We start from the raw sequence: 18,575 nt of genomic DNA on the forward strand, positions 1-18,575 counted from the left end.
TTCCTATATCTCTGTTTTTTTTTTTTTTAAACAAAGAATATGTACTATACTTGGGTAATTTGGAAAATATTTGCTTTACATTTCATTGTTTAAAGTGTACAGAAGTGGTGTAACGTGGGATAAGCTTCCATGGCCTTGTTAAGGCCACAGCTTCCTCCTCACAGAACCTAGATGAAAGGCTCCTTCCTCCCGGGGCTGCTGGGAGAGGTGATGCTCGGTACCGCAGTGAAGTACCAGGCACAGTACCTGAGCTCAGGGAATGGGACTTGTTATTTTCTCATCCACGTTTGGAAACTCTCTCCAAGGGATGCTCTGTGATTATGTTCGGGATTTTTCCTTCATGTTTTAAAGTGGATTGGCCACTAAGAAATGAAAACCAGAACACCCTAGGAGCAAGAGATGCAGATTTGGGGCCCACTATTTACCTTATCTATTTTAACCCAATAAAAAAGGCAGTGATTTAAAATTTAAGATCAGTTGTGTAGGTTAACTGTTCACAACACCTGCTCTTCCTTCTATTACTTATTGTTCACATAATCTGCTCATTTTACTGAGAGACAAAGAAAGCGAGAGTGACTTAAATTTATTTTTCTTCTGAAAATAACCAGAAAAATTTGGAAGGATGAGATTCAAGGAAATAGTTAAGATAAATATGTGGCTTATGAGTTCCATCTAGGAGAAAAGGGAATGGGAAATAGGAGCCCCCTTTACACAGCATACATGCAACATGTGTGCTTTGCTACGTCACACTGTTCCCAAGACCACACCGTGAGCCAGGTTACAAGTGGACGTGTTTCACAAAAGTCCTTTCAGAGCATCCTGTCATAAGCAGCTCTCGCAGGGGGAGGTGGGTAGGACAGACTCATCTCATATTCATCCCTATGCGGAGAGGGCAGCACCACAGACAGCCACCACTGCCCTGAAGTGCTTCAAATTTTATAAAGTTCCTTGTCAGTTTACACTAATTTTTTCCTCTACAACCCAAAGCACAGGAGAAGTCATTCTCTAATTAACTTTAGGGGAAAAAAACGAAGCAGAGAAGATACAATTATGTGTCTAGGATCATGGAGCTGGCAGTTCAAAGAAGATTCTAGAAACACCCGAGGCCTCCGGACCGTCAGCTCTTCCCTAAGTTGTCAGTCCCCTGCCTCGTTTTCCTACATGGACAGTTGTTCCTTCTTTCCTCTGGGGCCAAAGCTGAATGTGACTGCTTTGCTTCACAGATGCTATGGCTTTCTTTCCAAAGACTCAGACTCAGTTCATAAGACTGACTCATGGTTTTCTACAAGTTCATCCTCCAAAGGAATGGCTATTCTGTATAATTAGGCTCAAAGAGTTAAGTTAAGCTTCAACGCGTAACTTTAAAATACTGTAACCAGCATAGTAATGGATCTAGGATAGAATACACTTACAGGCAACAAAAGGAGTGTGCGCCAGGTGTCCACCAGGGAAAAGGCAGTGAATGAATGTTAGTGGAATGAATTAGATCAGCCACGACACCATAATCTGCCATGCTTTTCCGGTTTTTAATTGGCAGACGATGATAATTCCTGCACTTCAGGCTAAGAAGGACAAAAAAGCTAGTATAAATTGGAAAAGCATTTTGTAAATTTTCCAGTGCAATGGGTATGCTGGTGGAACCTGTCTACAATGCTAGCTATTCCAACCGGAATATTTATGGAGCCTGGGAGCAATCAATCTGGATCATCAAATTGAAAGGCCGGGTGGAAGATGGGCTTAAAATCAAAATCCTGCTCTATGGGAGAAAAATAATGCCACCTTCCAGATTGGTTAAAACCTTTCTGATGAGTTTATTAAAATACACAGAATATAATTTATTTTGTTAGGATAAACGTAACACCTTGAGGAAATCATAGTTGTAATGCAAACTTCCTTGTCTCTTATAGGAAGAAGGTCCAAAACTGGATACTGAAAGCTTACAAACAGGGTGGAACTTTTGGAATGACAGAGTAAGGAGTGCAGTGGGCCCCTCCCCAGCAAAACTGCATTTTAACTGGTGGGCATTATTTAAAAGAACAACAACATTTAACGTCTCTGGAAACTGTCTTAAGATCATCTAGCAAATAGAGAAATATTTATTCAAGAAAATCTACTAAATCTCCAGAACAGGCATTTGGGGCGAGATCTGGTCCACCACTCCCCACCCCACCGGCTCAGTGCTGCAGACGAGAAGACAGGGGCTCCCTTTCCCTCCTGACCCCGGAAGGGTCAGGCTGCCCACAAGTGCAGAAGGTCTACTCTGGGCAGGCAACACAGAGGACCGATCTCCTTTCCTCTACCCGGTCCCCACTCATTTGGTGGAAGCTCCAGTCCAAGCCCAGCCAGCTGTGAATACTGGGCCCTGATTGCTCCCACCCAGGTACAGGGTGGTTTCTAGGGTAGTGGTTTCATGGCAGGAGGGCTAAGTCAAGTAGACCAGGGGCTGCCACCACCCCTCCCGCCCAGGGTGTCACTCTGGGAAGAGTGGGCTCCCAACTCCAGCTCCAGTGACACAGGGGTTCTACTGCAGGAGGAAAAGCACATCCTAAGGACAAAGAGATCCATGACTCTGCCTGAGGGGACTGATTCTACGTGTAACCGAGTATAGAGAACCTCACGTCTAAGAGCATTATCGAAAAAAATGGAAATCTTTGATGAAAAACAATTAAGGAGAGGCCCGGAGCTCTGATACAAGCAGAATGGCACAGTAGGCAGAAATTTAATATAGAGAACCAGGGACAGCCAAGGAAGCCCTCCTGGGATTATAGTCAACGGTGGGAGTCGGGAAGGCTGTGCACAAGCTCTAGGCTGTATCTACCCAGGAGCGGTCAGAACAGGTCACGGGGCAGACGTGACAGCATTCCTAAGGCTGCACACAGGTCCATCAACACAGGGGGGTAGCCTCACTGGCACAAGGGGGTTAAACATAACCTCTGACCAAACACTGAGTGAACTATCCTTTCTCCACTGAGTCTTACTTTTATAGAAAATCAGTTGTCTGTTTGTTTGTGGGCCTATTTCTGGACCCTCTATTCTGTTCTAATAAACATTTTCTCTATCTTGATACCAATACTACACTGTAGTGTTAGCACTCCAAATTTATTCTTCTTTTTCAGAACTGCTTTGGTTAGATCTTTTCAATTTTGATTGGGATTGCATAGTGACCTATCTGGAAGAACTGGCATCTCAACAATATGGAGTATTCCAACCCATGAATGAGGTACATGTCTTGACTTATTTAGGTCTTATTTAACTGTTTCAATGTTTTATAGTTTTCAGTGTACAGTCCTGCATATCACTTATGCAAGATTCACGACTAAGTATTTCATATTTTTGATACTATTGCAAATGGAATTGCATTTTAAATTTCAATTTCTGATTGAATGTTGCTAGTTCATAGTGATACACTGATTTTTGGATATGGTTCCTGTATCCAGCAACCTTACTAAACTCACTTATTAGTTCTAGGAGATTTTTGGACATTCCATCAGATTTCCTATAGGCATTAGATAGCTAGCTAGCTAGCTTTACTTCTTTCTTCTAGCATATAGATGCCTGTTATTTTTTTTTCATGCCTTACTGCACTGGTTGTAATCACCAGTACAATGCTGAATAAAGAACAGGCATTATTTCCTTGTTCCTGATCTTAGTGGGGAAGCATTTGGCCTTTGACCACTAAGTTTGATATTAGATACAGGTATTTTGCAGATGCCCCTTGTGTCAGAGGTCCCCAAGACCACTCTCTAGTTCATAAGAGAAGAACTCAGAAATTGTTCTACTCATGGTTACAGTTTATTACAGTAAAAGTATACAAAGTGAAATAAACACAGGGGAAAAAGTAGGTGGGATGAAGTCCAGAGGAAACCATGTACAAGCTTCCAAGCAGCCCCTCCCAGTGGTGTCACACAGGACACACTTAATTCTCCGAGTAACCATGTGTGACAACTGCAAAGTGTCGCCTATCAGGGGTGTTCACCTGAGCCTAGATGTCCAGGGTTTTTATTGGGAGTTGGTCATGTAAGCCTATAGCGCCTGTGTGAATGTCCTCAGCTGCTGAAGTTCCAGATCTCCAGAGGGAAGGAACTCACCATAAATCACACTGCTAGTATAAACTTTCTGGACAGACTGGTGGAGCATGGCTGAAGTTCTCAGGCATGCAGATACACTCGTGAGACAAACCATTCCAGGAGTTCAGTTCTCTGGAGCTAGGCAAAGGACAGTCATGGAAACAGGCCTTTCTTGAGAATGTGCAAGGTTTGAGCAACCCAGGCCTGCTGAGTTAACCTTTTCTGCACACCCCGTATCAGGCTGAACAAGTTCTCTTCTTGTCCAAGGTTGCTGAGGGTCTGTTATCAGGAATAGATACTGGATTTTGTCAAATGTTTTTTCTGCATGCATTGAAATAATCACAGTTTTTCATTTTAGTTTGCTTATATAATGAGTTACACTGATGCTGTTCAAATATTAAACAAACCTTGTATTTGGGGGATTAACATCACTTGATAATGATGCATTAACCTTCTTATATACTGTTAGGTTTGATTTGCAAAAATTTTGCAAAGTTTTGCATCTATGTTCATTAGGGATATTGGTCTGTAGTTGTCTTATAATGTCTTTGACTGGTTTTGGAATTAGGGTAATGCCAGTTTCATAGAGTGAGTTGTGAAGTATTATCTTCGTTTCTATATTCCGAAAGTTTGTGCAGAATGGTATTATTTCTTCCTTAAATGTTTGTTAGAATTCATCAGTGAAACCACTGGGCCTAGAGTTTTCTTTGTGGGTAGGCTTTTTCTTTAAATTTAAATTCTTCGGTAGATTTTGGGCCATTCATGTGATTTATTTCTTCTTGAGGGAGCTCTGGTAGTTTGTGTCTTAGAAAATATGTCCATTTCATCTCAGCTGTCACACTGATTGACATTAAGTTGTTCATAACATTCCATTATTATCCTTTAACCTTTGTAGACTATGTAGTGATATTCTCTCTCTCATTCTCAATATCGGTAATTTGTATCCCCTCTTTCCTTTCGGTTTCATTTTCTCTGTTGTTTTCACTTTAGTGCTTTGCACTCTAAACTTTATTTCTTTGCTCCTGCTTGAGCTTAACTTGCTCTTCTCTCATTTCTTAAGGAGGAAGCTGTGGTCATTGATTTGTGACATTTGTTTGATATAAGCATCAGTACAGCTATACATTTCCTTCTAAGAACTGTTGTAGCAGCACACCACAAATTTGATATGCTTTCATATGTTCTATTTTCCCTTTTTATTTCTTTCATCAATGGGTTATTTTAGAGCATGCTATTTATTTACCAATACTCGAGGATTTTACAGATCTTTCTTTTATTGAATTCTAATTTAATTCCATTTTAATCAGATAGTGTACTTTATAAGACCTGAATTCTTTTAAATGTATTGGGACTCCTTTTATAGCCCAGAATACGGTCTATCTTGTTAAATGTTCTCTGTGTAGTTGAAAAAAATGTGTACTCAGCTGTTGCTGGTGTACTGGTCTATAAATATTAATTAGGTCAAGTTGGTTGATGATGTTCAGGTCTTCTACATCCTTGCTTATTTCTACATACTAATTCTATCAATTATTCAGAGAGGGGTATTAAAATCTCCAACTATAATGGGATTTGCCTATTTCTCCTTACAGCTCTATTAGTTTTGTTTCATGTATCTTGACACTCTATTATTAGGTGTATAAATGTTTAGGATTGTTACTGATTAACGGACCTCTTTATCATTAGGAAATGACATTCTTTATCACTATTACCTCTAAAAACCTACTTTAATATTAACATACCACGCAAGCTTTCTCTCTAGTGTTAGCACTGTATATCTCTTTCTATTTATTCTACTTTTTTTAAAAAATAATTTATTTATTTTATTTTTTATTTATTTATTTTTGGCTGTGTTGGGTCTTCATTGTCCCACACAGGGTTCCTCTAGTTGTGGGGAGCAGAGGCTACTCTTCATTGCGGTGCACGGGCTTCTCATTGCAGTGGCTTGTTGTGGAGCACGGGCTCGAGGTACGCGGGCTTCAGTAGTTGAGGCACGCGGGCTCAGTAGTTGTGGCTCGTGGGCTGTAGAGTGCAGGCTCAGTAGTTGTGGCGCACGGGCTTAGTTCCTCCGCGGCATGTGGCATCTTCCCGGACCAGTGCTCGAACCTGTGTCCCCTGCATCGGCAGGCGGATTCTTAACCACTGCGCCACCAGGGAAGTCCCCCTACTTGTGTCTTTGCTTTCAATGTCTGTTTCTTGTAGACAACTTACAGTTGGGTCCTGCTTTCTAATCCAATCTGACAATCTGCCTTCTAATTGGGGTGTTTAGAGCATTTATTTTGGTATGATTATTGATATGGTTAGGTTTAAGTTTATCATCTTGCTTTGTCCCATCTGTTCTATGCTCCCCTTATCATATACCTTCTTTTCAGGATTCCACTTTATCTCCTTTGGTGGCTTATAACTCTTTGTGTGTCTACACACACGGTTTATTTCTTCACTTTCCATACATGCCAAAACCCACTCTAATTTAGCTTTTCTAGCTTCTGGGCTAGTATCTCCCACCACCGTCTCTCTCTCTCTCTCTCTCTCTCTCACACACACACACACACACACACACAGAAGGAGGCACGTGCTAGGATCTCCAATGAGCTTCAAGTTACCAAATCCCATGCACTTTTATCAGACCTTGTCTTATTTGACCTCTCAGTAACATTTCACAGTTTACCCACTGTCCTGTATTACTTTTTTCTTGGTTTCCATGAAATCACTCTCTCCAGGGCATCTTAGATTTCTGGCCACAAACTCTCAATCCTCTGCAACTTTACTTCGGTTCAGCCTATAACCTGGAGGTTACTGGGGCTCAGTCTTAGCCCTTTTTTGTCTTTCTCAGCATCTTTAAAACATGGTCCTCAAGAATTAGGAAGTAGTTCAAAAGCATTTTTCACACAAAAAAAGTAATGAAAGAAATTTGATCGCATACAGTTTGCAAAGCTGAAATATAAGATTAATTACAAGTTTCACAAAAATCCTTTTATTTTCATAGCATCTCAATATGTTCAGTCTGTGTTACTGAGTTCATATCAGCTAGTGTTCAGCAAATACAATGGTGTAAAACCAAATAAGTTTTCACATAATCTTCTAACAGAGCCCCAAGTCAATCTGCTTTGTTGAAAAGGACAGAGAAAGGACCAAGACTAAAGGGTCGCCACCCAGCTACAGCTGGCAAAAGTCTGAATATTGCTGAGAAGCTGTCAATCCACATTTAATGCCCAATTTAACTGTTGTAACAACAAAAACATCAACGACTGACAAAATTTCTTTATTAAATGACTCTGTTGGAAGTCACATCTTATCAACGGCACATGACATAGAGAAGCAATTATTACCACAAGTGTTTCAACATGTTTAGTTTTAAAACTGAACAAACTACCTGAGCAAAACTACAAATCCATTCTTGCAGTACAGGTAGTATGTAACGGGGCAGACATACTCGACCACTTTTTGTTCTGCTTGTGGCTGGAAGCTCACGGTACAAGGGAAGTCAGTTTTCATTCAGGCGATGGTATTTCTGCGAGGTGTGACATGGGCTGAAAAAGGTGCAATCCATTCAAAACTGACAGAGCATGAGCTATACGAATAGCAAGGAAAGGTGCGGCTGGGTTCCTAAAAGATGTTTTAAACATCTGGGCCAGTCAGAAGGCACCAATGTGCCTCCTGATGGTAACCGAGTGTGGAAGGAAACAGTGAAAACTGAATACCAGCAAATCTTGGCAACTCAGAGCATGTGCTCTCAGATGCTGCGGAAAGCAACGGCAGTGTGTGCAAGATTACTCTTCCCACCTAAGTTTACTAGCTGTCAAGGACAGCAGTGCTGACAAGAGTTTCTGAAAGGAGGGATGAGATAAAAACGTTTCTTCATGAAGCTAATACCACCAATGGCCATTCTTGATTTCCAAAGGCCTACTGAAGTAGATGCTGAAATATAGTCAGCAACATAAATAACTGGAACCTACTATTTCAAGGCCAAAATACCCCAAATTTTAATGCTGAGAGTAAGATACCAGATTTCTCAAAGTCAGCAAACTGTGCTGCAAATGGCTCGATTGCTAGGCTGTGATTTCTTCCCAGAATCTGATGGTTTTCTTTACTCATCAGAGAGTGAGACTGACTTTACTATTGTGGCTGTATAAAGAACACAGCCAACGTTACAAGAAAACACGAACAGATATTTTCCGGAGACTGAAGTAGTCCCAGAATCCATTCACTCCCTGCTTCCAAACATTCCGGCTGGGTGAAACATCCACCCCTACAGTTATTTAATATTATAAGTGCATCAAGTTGGCAACTGCCACAGCTCTAGGAACAGTCTTCAGGGACTAGGTATAGTCCCAGAATTCCCACAATTTCTCAGTCTGTGTTTTATCTTGGTATTCCAAAACATCTAACAGGGCCAGCAAACACTAGTTGCAAATCTTAACAATCTACAATTACAGCATGGGATTTCGTATTTTAATAGAAATATAGGGTAAAAAATTCAAGTGTCTGGGTCTAACCCACATCTCAAGCTACCTATCAAGTTAGATACTTTGTAAGAGGCTGCAAAAATGTCATCTTTTTAACAATAAAAACATTATTCATTTTTAAAATACATAATATAAAATTAAAATAAACAATAAAATATTGTTTAAAATTGGTGATCTGCATGGGTGCTGAAAATTTGAGAAACACTGTCCTAGGGATCTCACTTGCTCCCAAGATTTTAAGCACCTTCTGTCTATACAGGCTAAGGCCATAAACAGCCATTTCTAGCCCGGCCTTCTCCTCTAAGCTCCACTCACTTATCCAACTGCCCCTTTGACTTTTTACTTGAATGCCTCACAGGCACGTTAAACCTATCACAGGCCCCAAACCAAACTCCTGGTCCCCTCCACATCTTCCCCTTTCCCAGTCTCCCCATCTCAGTGGAAGTGGTCCTTCTTCCCGGCTGCCTGGGCCAGGAACCCAGCCTCCATCACTCGAAATGCAGCCTGGGTTGATCCACTCCTGTCTCTCTCCCGCTTAGTCCAAGTCCCCTTCACCCTCACCCCGGACTACACTATAGGTTCCTAAGTGTCTTTGAACAGACCTTCTGATGCTCTCTGTGTAAGTTTTGTTATTTTGTTTGTTTGTTTGTTTGTTTTTACATCTTGATTGGAGTATAACTGCTTTACAACGGTGTGTTTCTGCTTTATAGCAAAGTGAATCAGTTATACATATACATATGTTCCCATATCTCCTCCCTCCTGCATCTCCCTCCCTCTCTGTGTTAAGTTTTTAATCACTGCTGGAACAAATTACCACCAACTTAGTGGCTTAAAGGAACACAATTTCTTATCTTACAGTTCTGCTGAAGTCTGACGTGGGACTCACCGGACTAACATCAACTAGTGATTCCTGTCTGGAGGCTGTTGGCGGGGGGTGCTGGGCGGGGGCAGGAATCTATTTCCTTGGCTTTTCCTGCTTCTAGAAGCTTATCACATTCCTTGGGAAGCTTCTAGAAGCTTATCACATTCCTTGCTTCGTGGCCCCCTTCATCTCCAAAGCCAGCAACCTCGTATATCTTTGTTTTTTTAAATTCATTTTTATTGGATTAGAGTTGCTTTACAATGTTGTATTAGTTTCTACTGTACAGCAAAGTGAATCAGCTGTACGTATACATATATCCCCTCTTTTTCGGATTTCCTTCCCATTTAGGTCACCACAGAGCACCGAGTAGAGTTCCCTGTGCTCTACAGTAGGTTCTCGTTGGTTATCTATTTTATACATGGCATCAATAGTGTGTTTATGTCAACCCAACCTCCCAATCCCCCCCCCCCCCCGCCCGCCGCCCTTGGTGTTTTTGATTATCCTCACATCCTCACATTGACTCACTTCTGTCTGCATCTTCTATGGATACTTTTAAGGACCCAGCCTGGATAATCCAAGATAATCTCCGTCAGTAGTCGGCTGATCAGCAATCTTAACTCCCCTTTGCTCTGGGACAGAACACTTTCCCAGTTCCTGGTGACGCGGACACGGTTATCGGTGGCAGGCCATCATCTGCCTCGTACACTCTCTAATAAATAACTCGTGCTCCACACAGCAGCCAGAATGATCTTTTTCAAAACGCAAGTATGTTCATGTCACTTCCTGTGTAAAACACTTCGATGGCCCCCACTCCTCCAAGGATAAATTTCAAATCCTAAACATGTGCCACAAAGCCACACATGGCTTGTTCCTACCTACCCGCTGGCCCTAACTCCTGGTTCACCGCATTCCAGCCACTCGCGGCTTCTCTCACAAGCTCCTTTCTGCCCCGGGGCCTTTGCTCAGGCTGTCTCGGCTGTCTGAACAGCCCTCCTCCCCTCCTACCCAGCCTTTCCGTGGCTAACTCTTGCTCAGTCCTTCAGATCTCTGTAGAAGTAACTTTCACTGGGTGGCCTGACCTGACCTCCAAGTCCAGCACTAGCTCCTCCTATTACATGTCACCGTACTTTTTCTTTCAGAGCTTCTACTACAACTGGAGCTCAATGGTACTGTGTAATTATCGGCTTAACGTCGCCACCCTGCACAGACTGCAAATCAGTGTGGGCTGGGCCTGTTCTGTTCTGCTCACCACTGTAAACCCTGGGATTTAGAGCTGACTGGCTTATAGTAGGTGCTAAATAAATACATGAGCATTGTATTGCCCTCAGACATTATTTCCAAAGCAGGTCTAACTCTTAGAGGGGGAGCTGCATGAGCCAAAGACCTCGGCAGCCTGCTTGAGCATCAGACCAGGTGGGTCACAATGAGCAAACTGCCTCACCCCATCCCTCAGGCCTCGACCACAAACACGTGCCTCCAGCCTGCTTCCCAAACTCTTTTTCTCCCCTGATACCAAAAACTATCAGACTCATTCCTTAGCCTGTGCAGCATCTGCCGTGCCAACCCTGGGAAGAGGCCACAGTACTTCTCTCCTGCTCATGGGCTACGTCACTAGCAAAGGTCCAGGCGCACAGGAGCTGGTGTCACAGAAACGTCAAGGTTTCCTGCAGTTCGAGAACCCTTCCTTTAGCTCTGAGTCCCTGTGACTCTCCCACAGGGTCTTTTCTACTCACTTTAAATCCTAAATCCTAAGTTGGACTGGGAAGAGTACCTGTTCTGGAGCCAGAAAGTTCTGGGTTTAGAACCTGGCTGTCCTCATTCAGAAAGTGCACCCAACTTTGAGCCTTAGTCTCATCACTAAAAAAGAGAACAATCATTTATAAATCCCCACCTCAGAGGTACTGGATGACCCCATACTCAATTTAGACTGCCCCCAGCCACCAAACACTGGCACGTCACACTCCTCTGTCAGCTCAGCTCAACCCATTGCTAGAACAATTACAAAGAATGCCACGAAGATGAAACTGTCAGTTATGAACCCGTGAGCGTACGCTGACCCTAAGAACACACCTTCATAGACACTACATTCTCTAGAACTTTCACTGCCAGGAACACATCCTACCTCTGTCCCCCTCCAGCCCGAAGGTACGTCTATAGCATACGCTGCCTCCTCAGCCAGGATGTCCCACAGATGCCAGCTGCTGTCCTCGCAGCGTCCCACCCTCCTCTCGCGATGTCCTCACCGAGACGACCACAGGACATGCGCTTTGTCCACATCACTCCTCCATCCAAGCTGTAGCGGCCATTCTCTCTCTCACTTCCGTGGCCTTTGGCCATGCTGCTTCCTCTGCCCTTCCCACAAGACCACTCCTGGGACTTGGACACCTAGCTCAAGTGTAACTTACTTCAACAAACCTTCCCAGGCCCCCAGATGCCCTCTGGTAACACTGTCCCCACTCAAACTGTATCTCCAGGCCCTGGAGGGCAGGCTCTGACTTGGTCCAGGTTTGCCCTGCCCCTTCCTAGTGCCTGGAATGGTGTTTTCCAGACAATAGATGTTTATTCAGTGTTTGTTGACTGACTGCGTGAAATAATGACTCAGTGACTGAGGGAGCTGGATTTAGACATACTGACTTTGAATCCCGGAGGGACAACCAGTAGAGCTGTCCATCACCCAGTTCAGAAAGTGGGTCAGGACTAAAGACGTCCATTTGGCAGGAAGAGTCACTAAAGAGATATCTGAAGCCTTGGGGCTCACCAAAAAAGGATGTGCTGAGAGAAGAAAAAGGCTAAGGTGGCACATTTCAGGGGCAGAAGGCAGTGCAGCTCACCCAAGATTATGATTCAAGGATGAATCATAGAAAGGAGAAGAAATCCAAAGGAATACAGTCCCAGGAAATCAAAAAAAGAGAGTTTTGAGAAACATCTCCAGTGGCATTACTGTTGCAAAATGACAGAAGAGAGTGAGGTGTGCAGGTGGCTGCTGTGCGTGGCGATTCAGAAACTCTCGGTGACCCCCTAGCAAGTCAGCTGCTGGGGCAGAGCCAGGGCTGGGGGGGCTGAGGCCTGAGTACGAAGGACAAGAAGTATAAGACTATTCTCTCAAGACGCTGGACAGAGGAAGGAGAGAATCACAGTGCCAAGCGAGCGTGGAAGCAGCTGTGAATATAAAATAACAGAGAAAAGGAAGGCTCAGCGGGTAAAGCGCTGGACCGATTTACAAACGTTATCACTGCCCCAACCAAGCGGCAGGGTGGTGGCAGAGAGGACACGGGTGCTAAACGACTCTGTGGCTCACCCACCTGCGAGATCTTGGGGAAGTCACTTCCTTCTCCCTTAGCTAACTCATTAGATTGTTCTAATCATATGAATTAATAAGCGAAAAGGAATTTTGAAGAGTTTATCACTCTTTACAAAGTAAGGTCCTATCACTGCAACAGATGATTTGTTATCGTAACAGATGTTTGTCATTTTTCATTTTCTGTCGTCAGAGAGAAGTTGAAACTCCCTCCTATGTAATGCTGATACTGACTCCGTTTCCTGCAAAGAGGGGGAAGACAGCGACAAAGATACAGAAAAAAGCAGGGCAAAGTCAGGGTACACAGAGTCAAGGCAGTGACGGCATCCCCTCCAACTCCTTCCTACAGATCTGCCATTTTCCTACACTGGGGGACATCAGTCCAGGGCCATGCCCTCCCCCCAGGTGGGTGGAGAACTGCCAGGATCTCACACCAGAACTGAGTGCCTGAGCCCTGTCAACCTGCTTCTGCCTCGGCAGGGACCTCAAGGGGCCTGGTCGGTGACAGGCTTGAACAGAATCATCACTGACCTCATGACTGTCTTGAAAAATAAAATAAAATGGTGTACTGAGATAAAGTTTATTTATAGCTCCTTGGTTATCTTGTTTTGGGTTCCCCCGCCCAAGAAAATGTTCCCAGTTCAATGGTGATTTTCCATACTCAAACCATGTCCTGGAGACTTTCCACGTAGAAGGGGCGACTGCTTCTGAGCATTCTCATGGCCAGAGGCAGTGTAGTATTTCCTCAAAACACTTGCGAGCGGAATAGGAGATAAATTTGCAGATCACAGGTGGCATATCAAAGTCATGGAAGCTACTAAAAAAATACAGGGAGAAACTAGCAGAAGTCTTCAGTTAAAGCAGCTCTCTATGGCCTTCCTCCACAAAGCAGAATTTATTGTATCATTCAATGGGAAGAAATGGTAAACAGTAATTTAAATTGGTGGGTAATAAAAAAGTCGTCTGTATTTATCTTTAGGATGTACTGTGGGTTTTGTTTTCATCTTTCCAATTGTGTTTGGCTTAGAGAAACATTAAAATTAATTTTCATCCCACAAGCACAGCTGGACAGACTATTCAGATGCCTCTTCTAGTGAAAGAAACTAACAAATTACAAGAGGAAATCCATATGCAGAATGTTCACTGTACTTTTACAAAATGAAACTGTCCTTATTGACAACATTCATATGCTCAGAGGAAGAAAAACAGGACCGGTAAGAAAACACAGGAGCATTAAGATCTATCAGAGCAGCGTGATAAGGGTCAAAAGAAGAATGTGGGCTTGTAGGTGGAAGGTTCACCACTATTAACAAAAGTCAGTCTGCTCTACTGAAATCAAGCAAAATCATTAGGGAGATTTCGGAGAAAACCAAGCCTTCCTTCCAAAGAAGTGAGATAATGCTGTAACAAAGCAAATATATGAGATACTCATTAATGCCTTTATAATCCTCACAAACACATGAGTGACCCAGTAGCCAGTTCTGTTGTATATGTGATGGAGGAGGGAGAATGAACAACGGGAGCAAAGGACTCTTTCTAGTACTGATGCAACCACTTTGTTAATTCAGTGGATATTTACTGAGTGCCTACTATATGTCAGGCTCTGTTCCCTAGTCTGAGGATACCGCAGTAAACAAAACAGACAAAAGTCTCTGCCCATATGGAGCTTCTAACATGGTGAAGGATTTAAGACACGTGACTTTGGGCAAGACATGTACTTGGATGACTAAAGGGTATCTTATGGAGAAGCCAGGAAGGAGAAGGACTGCCAATAAAAACTGAATACAACACAAACACACACATAATAATAGAAAATGAAACTTATTGATGACAGATAGTGACACTGAATATATAAGGAGAGAGCACATTCTCACAATTTGAAATTATCTTTGCTAAAATCGAACCCCAGCAATTACTTTCCTCTGATGTGGCCTTAAAGGACTGTATGTTTGAACCAAAAAAAAAAAAGGGGGGGTGGGTCTTAGATAATGATCATCGCTATTCGATGGCCTGGGATGTAACCATGATACGCAACCAAAAAAATCCAGACCAACAGACTAGTTTCTACCGGGTAAAAACGTAAAAACAGAAGCAAATTTACAGACAAACTCTCTCTCTGGAAATATATGCCAGGAATGGGAAAAAAAAGAAGTAATGATTACAGCAAAGGAGTTACTGCAAATATGGAAACAGGGTTATTAAACTAAATTTAGGAAGTTATCTCAGCACGTGGGGTAGCTGCACATATTTAGGTCAACAATTTGCTGATACGTGATTCTGCCATTTTTCCAGTCAACTCAAAGGCGTAAATAGTGTCTATTTGCCGTGTAACTAGGCGATTTCAATTCTAACAGATTAATGGAATACTCTTGGCAAGCGGATTCCACTCTTTGAAGGCGGCATATTAAATAAATAAATGTACAAAAGCAAGGTAAACAAAAACGCATGCAGACACAATGCAAATACCGGAGGGAGACACAAGACTTGCAGTGGAAACGCTCCAGGTCATCAGTTTCTGTCCACTGGAAAAAAAAAAATCTAAGAACCTCACCATCTAGAGGCTTAGAACACATGCTCGACCACCCCAGTTTTCCATGGCTGTCCACCAGGAAGGGAAAAGGAGCCCCGGCGGTTCCCCTTAGGCCCATTTCAGGACCCAGAGGGCGAGTCCCCTCGCTTTGGACGGGGATGGGGGTGGGGCTGGCAGGTACACCTGAGCCTAAGTCAGTCACAGGTCCGAAGCCCAGGAACTCCAGCCAGAGAGCAAAACGCCAAGTTTACAAAGACGGTGGAGGGACGGGGCCGGAGAAACCACAGCGAGTCCAATCAGTGGGACGGGACAGCCGCACGGCGCTGGGGACCCACCGAGCCGTCTCCACTGCTCCCAAGGCGACTGCCCGAGCCCCCGGGGCCGGGGCCTTCGCGTCCCCGGAACTCACGAGCCGGTCTGCGCAGCCTGGGGGGGAGGGCGTAGTTCCCGGGAAACCCTCCCGCCCTCTCCCATCAACCCCGCCCATCGGTCCGCCCCGTCCCGCCCGGCTACTCACCGGATTCGCTTCCCACATAACGGTGGCGAAATCGAGCGGAGAGAGCCTGGCGGAAGGGGCTGGCCACAGGGTCGGGGTGCTGGGTTTTTCCCGAGGGCCCAGGGAGCGAAAGAACGGAGAGACAACCTCCACGCAAGCCTCCCCGTCATAAACCAGCGTCTTCGGACCCCCTCGAACCTCCCGACTTCCGGCCGAAGCCGGCCAACCAGCGCCAGCCCCGCCCCGCCCCGCCCCCGGAAGCTCGCACCCGCCAGTGCCTCTCCCTTCCGGCCTCGGCGCGGAGTGGGCGGGGCCTGCGAGGGTCTGGGTTGTAATGCAGTTGTTAAAGGGCTACCAGCCCAGCCACCCTCCAGGGCTGCATCCCTCCAGCAAAGTCCCCTCCAAGTGATCCTCAAGCCTCGATATTTATTGATGACCTCCGATATTTATTGATCACCGTATAGGGAGTGTAGTGGCCAAGAGGCAGACAGGCCTGGGAATTAATAGCCTGTGGGACAAGCTTCCGACTCGGTTTCCTCGTGCTCAGAGGTGATAATAATAGTATCTAAGCGTGTAGTGTGCTCATTGAAGGCACCTAGCATGGTGTTTGGTATACAGGAAGTGCTCAATGAGTGACGGTTATTTGCCAGATACTGACACTGTGCTAGGCTCTGCAATGAGCAAGTGACCTATATGCAGTCCTCATGGAGCTTAGAGTCTAGAGAAAAAAGTAAGAAGTAATTTAGATAAAATTAAAAGGTGCAGGATGGTCTACAGGTAGTATGGCAAGTACAGGGTTCTTTGAGAGGGTGCCTACCTAGGACAGGGTGTCTGCCGCCCCCCAATCCAACCCCCCCACCAAGAGGTTTAAGCCAAAACTTCAAGGATGCCCTCCTATTGAAGTTACCTGAGCTACAAGAGGGGAAGAATCTTCCAGGCAAAGAAGCACCATCTACCCATAGGAAATGAAAAAGGAACAGTTTAAGCTCCTTCTGAATTTTTCTATGCCTCCACACATTAAAATTTTTTTACTTGATCAAAGAATACCTACAGATTTTTTCACCTACTATGATATAGCTATCCTTCATTCCAATATGTAGAGTAATTCTATTTCAAAGTAGTGGGGAAAGAAAGGATTATTCGAGAAGTGATACTGGGGCGACTGGTTTAGCATTTGGCAAAAATTAAAGAGGGGAAAAAAAAAGATAAAGTGAAGATCCCTATCCCAATCCATTTACCAGAATAAATTAGAGAGTGCAAATTGTTTTTCTTTAAAGATTTATTTATTTATTTTTGGCTGTGTTGGGTCTTAGTTGCTCACACACTATTCTTTTTTTTTTTTTTGCAGTACGCGGGCCTCTCACTGTTGCGGCCTCTCCCGTTGCGGAGCACAGGCTCCGGACGCGCAGGCTCAGCAGCCGTGGCTCGTGGGCCCAGCCGCTCCGCGGCATGTGGGATCTTCCCGGACCGGGGCACGAACCCGTGTCGCCTGCATCGGCAGGCGGACTCTCAACCACTGCGCCACCAGGGAAGCCCAACACACACTATTCTTGAGTCTAGTTTGGCATTATGTATCAAAATTTGAAATTTCCATAATCTTTTATTAAACAATTCCATTTCTAGGAACTAATTTCAAGGAGGTAAATAGACAAATGTACACAATAATCTGTACAAGAATGTTTATTGCTGTATTTTTTGGAATAGTAAAAAATTGAAAACTACTTAACTATCACAGTGGATTATTTCAAGTGTATATGTGTGTAACATGCGTACAAGCTATGAAATGCTATGTGTATCTTACATCCTACCACGCTGAAAATGTCTTATTAGTTTTAATAGCTTGTCAGCCAATCTCTCTGCAATTTCTATGTTAACAATCACATCACCTACAAATAATGCAGTTTTCACTCTTAGTATTGCATTGGCCAAAATTTCAGAAAATTTTTGAAGAATGCAGGACAAGGTAATGAGCATTCAGTTTTTAGTTAGGTATGGTAAACGTTTGCCCCTGGTTGGTGCTAGATTTTTTTTTTTGTTTTTTTTTTTTTTTTTGGCTGTGTTGGGTCTTTGTTGCTGCGCGGGTTTTCTCTTGTTGCGGTGAGCCGGGGCTACTCTTCATTGCGCGGGCTTCTCATTGCTGTGGCTTCTCTTCTTGAAGAGCACAGGCTCTAGGCATGTGGGCTTCAGTAGTTGTGGCCACTAGGACTCAGTAGTTGTGGCTCATGGGCTCTAGAGCGCAGGCTCAGTAGTTGTGGCGCACAGGCTTAGTTGCTCCGCAGCATGTGGGATCTTCCCAGACCAGGGCTTGAACCCGTGTTCCCTGCATTGACAGGCGGATTCTTAACCACTGCACCACCAGGGAAGCCCCTAGATATTCTTTAAATACACTATCATCTTTAAAGAAATTCCTTTCTATTCCTAGTTCACTATAAGCTTTTAATTGGGAAAGGATGTTAAATTTATCAACTGTCTCTTGAGCTCTATCACTATATTCCTTTTTTATTCTGACTCATTAATATAATGAACTATACTAGTAGGTTTTCTAATGTTCAACCCATCCTTACCTTCTTGAAATAAACTCTGCTTAGTCACATATTCATTATTCTTTGAAAAAACTGCTGCATTCAATTTGTTAATCTTTTATTTAGGAATAAAATTTATTTATAAGTCATGAAATTGATCCATTGTTATCGGTGGGTTTTGGTGATTGTCTTTAAGTTTTGCAAAGTGAACAGTAGCAATTTAAATAATTTAGGAACTAGCTCTTCTTCGAAGGTGGAGTGGATTTTTACGAAGCAAGTTTAATTGGAAAGATTAGGATGAAGTCCTTAACTTTTGGGGGCGGTTGGAGCTATACTTCAT

At 43.8% G+C, this 18,575-nt stretch overlaps 1 protein-coding gene across 1 annotated transcript in view; it reads right to left on the reverse strand.

Moving 5' to 3' along the window:
• Positions 1–15,899, reverse strand: part of PARP11 (poly(ADP-ribose) polymerase family member 11) — a 34,828-nt gene extending 18,929 nt beyond the window's left edge. Inside the window, exon 1 of the mRNA XM_082850862.1 lies at positions 15,735–15,899. Coding sequence (XP_082706988.1) covers positions 15,735–15,752 — 18 coding nt within the window. The 5' untranslated portion in view covers positions 15,753–15,899. The remainder of the gene's footprint in view (positions 1–15,734) is intronic.
• Positions 15,900–18,575: the final 2,676 nt, after the last annotated feature.

This window comes from Leucopleurus acutus (assembly GCF_964270905.1).
Source record: "Leucopleurus acutus genome assembly, chromosome: 11".
In the NCBI taxonomy this organism is placed as follows: Eukaryota; Metazoa; Chordata; class Mammalia; order Artiodactyla; family Delphinidae; genus Leucopleurus; species Leucopleurus acutus.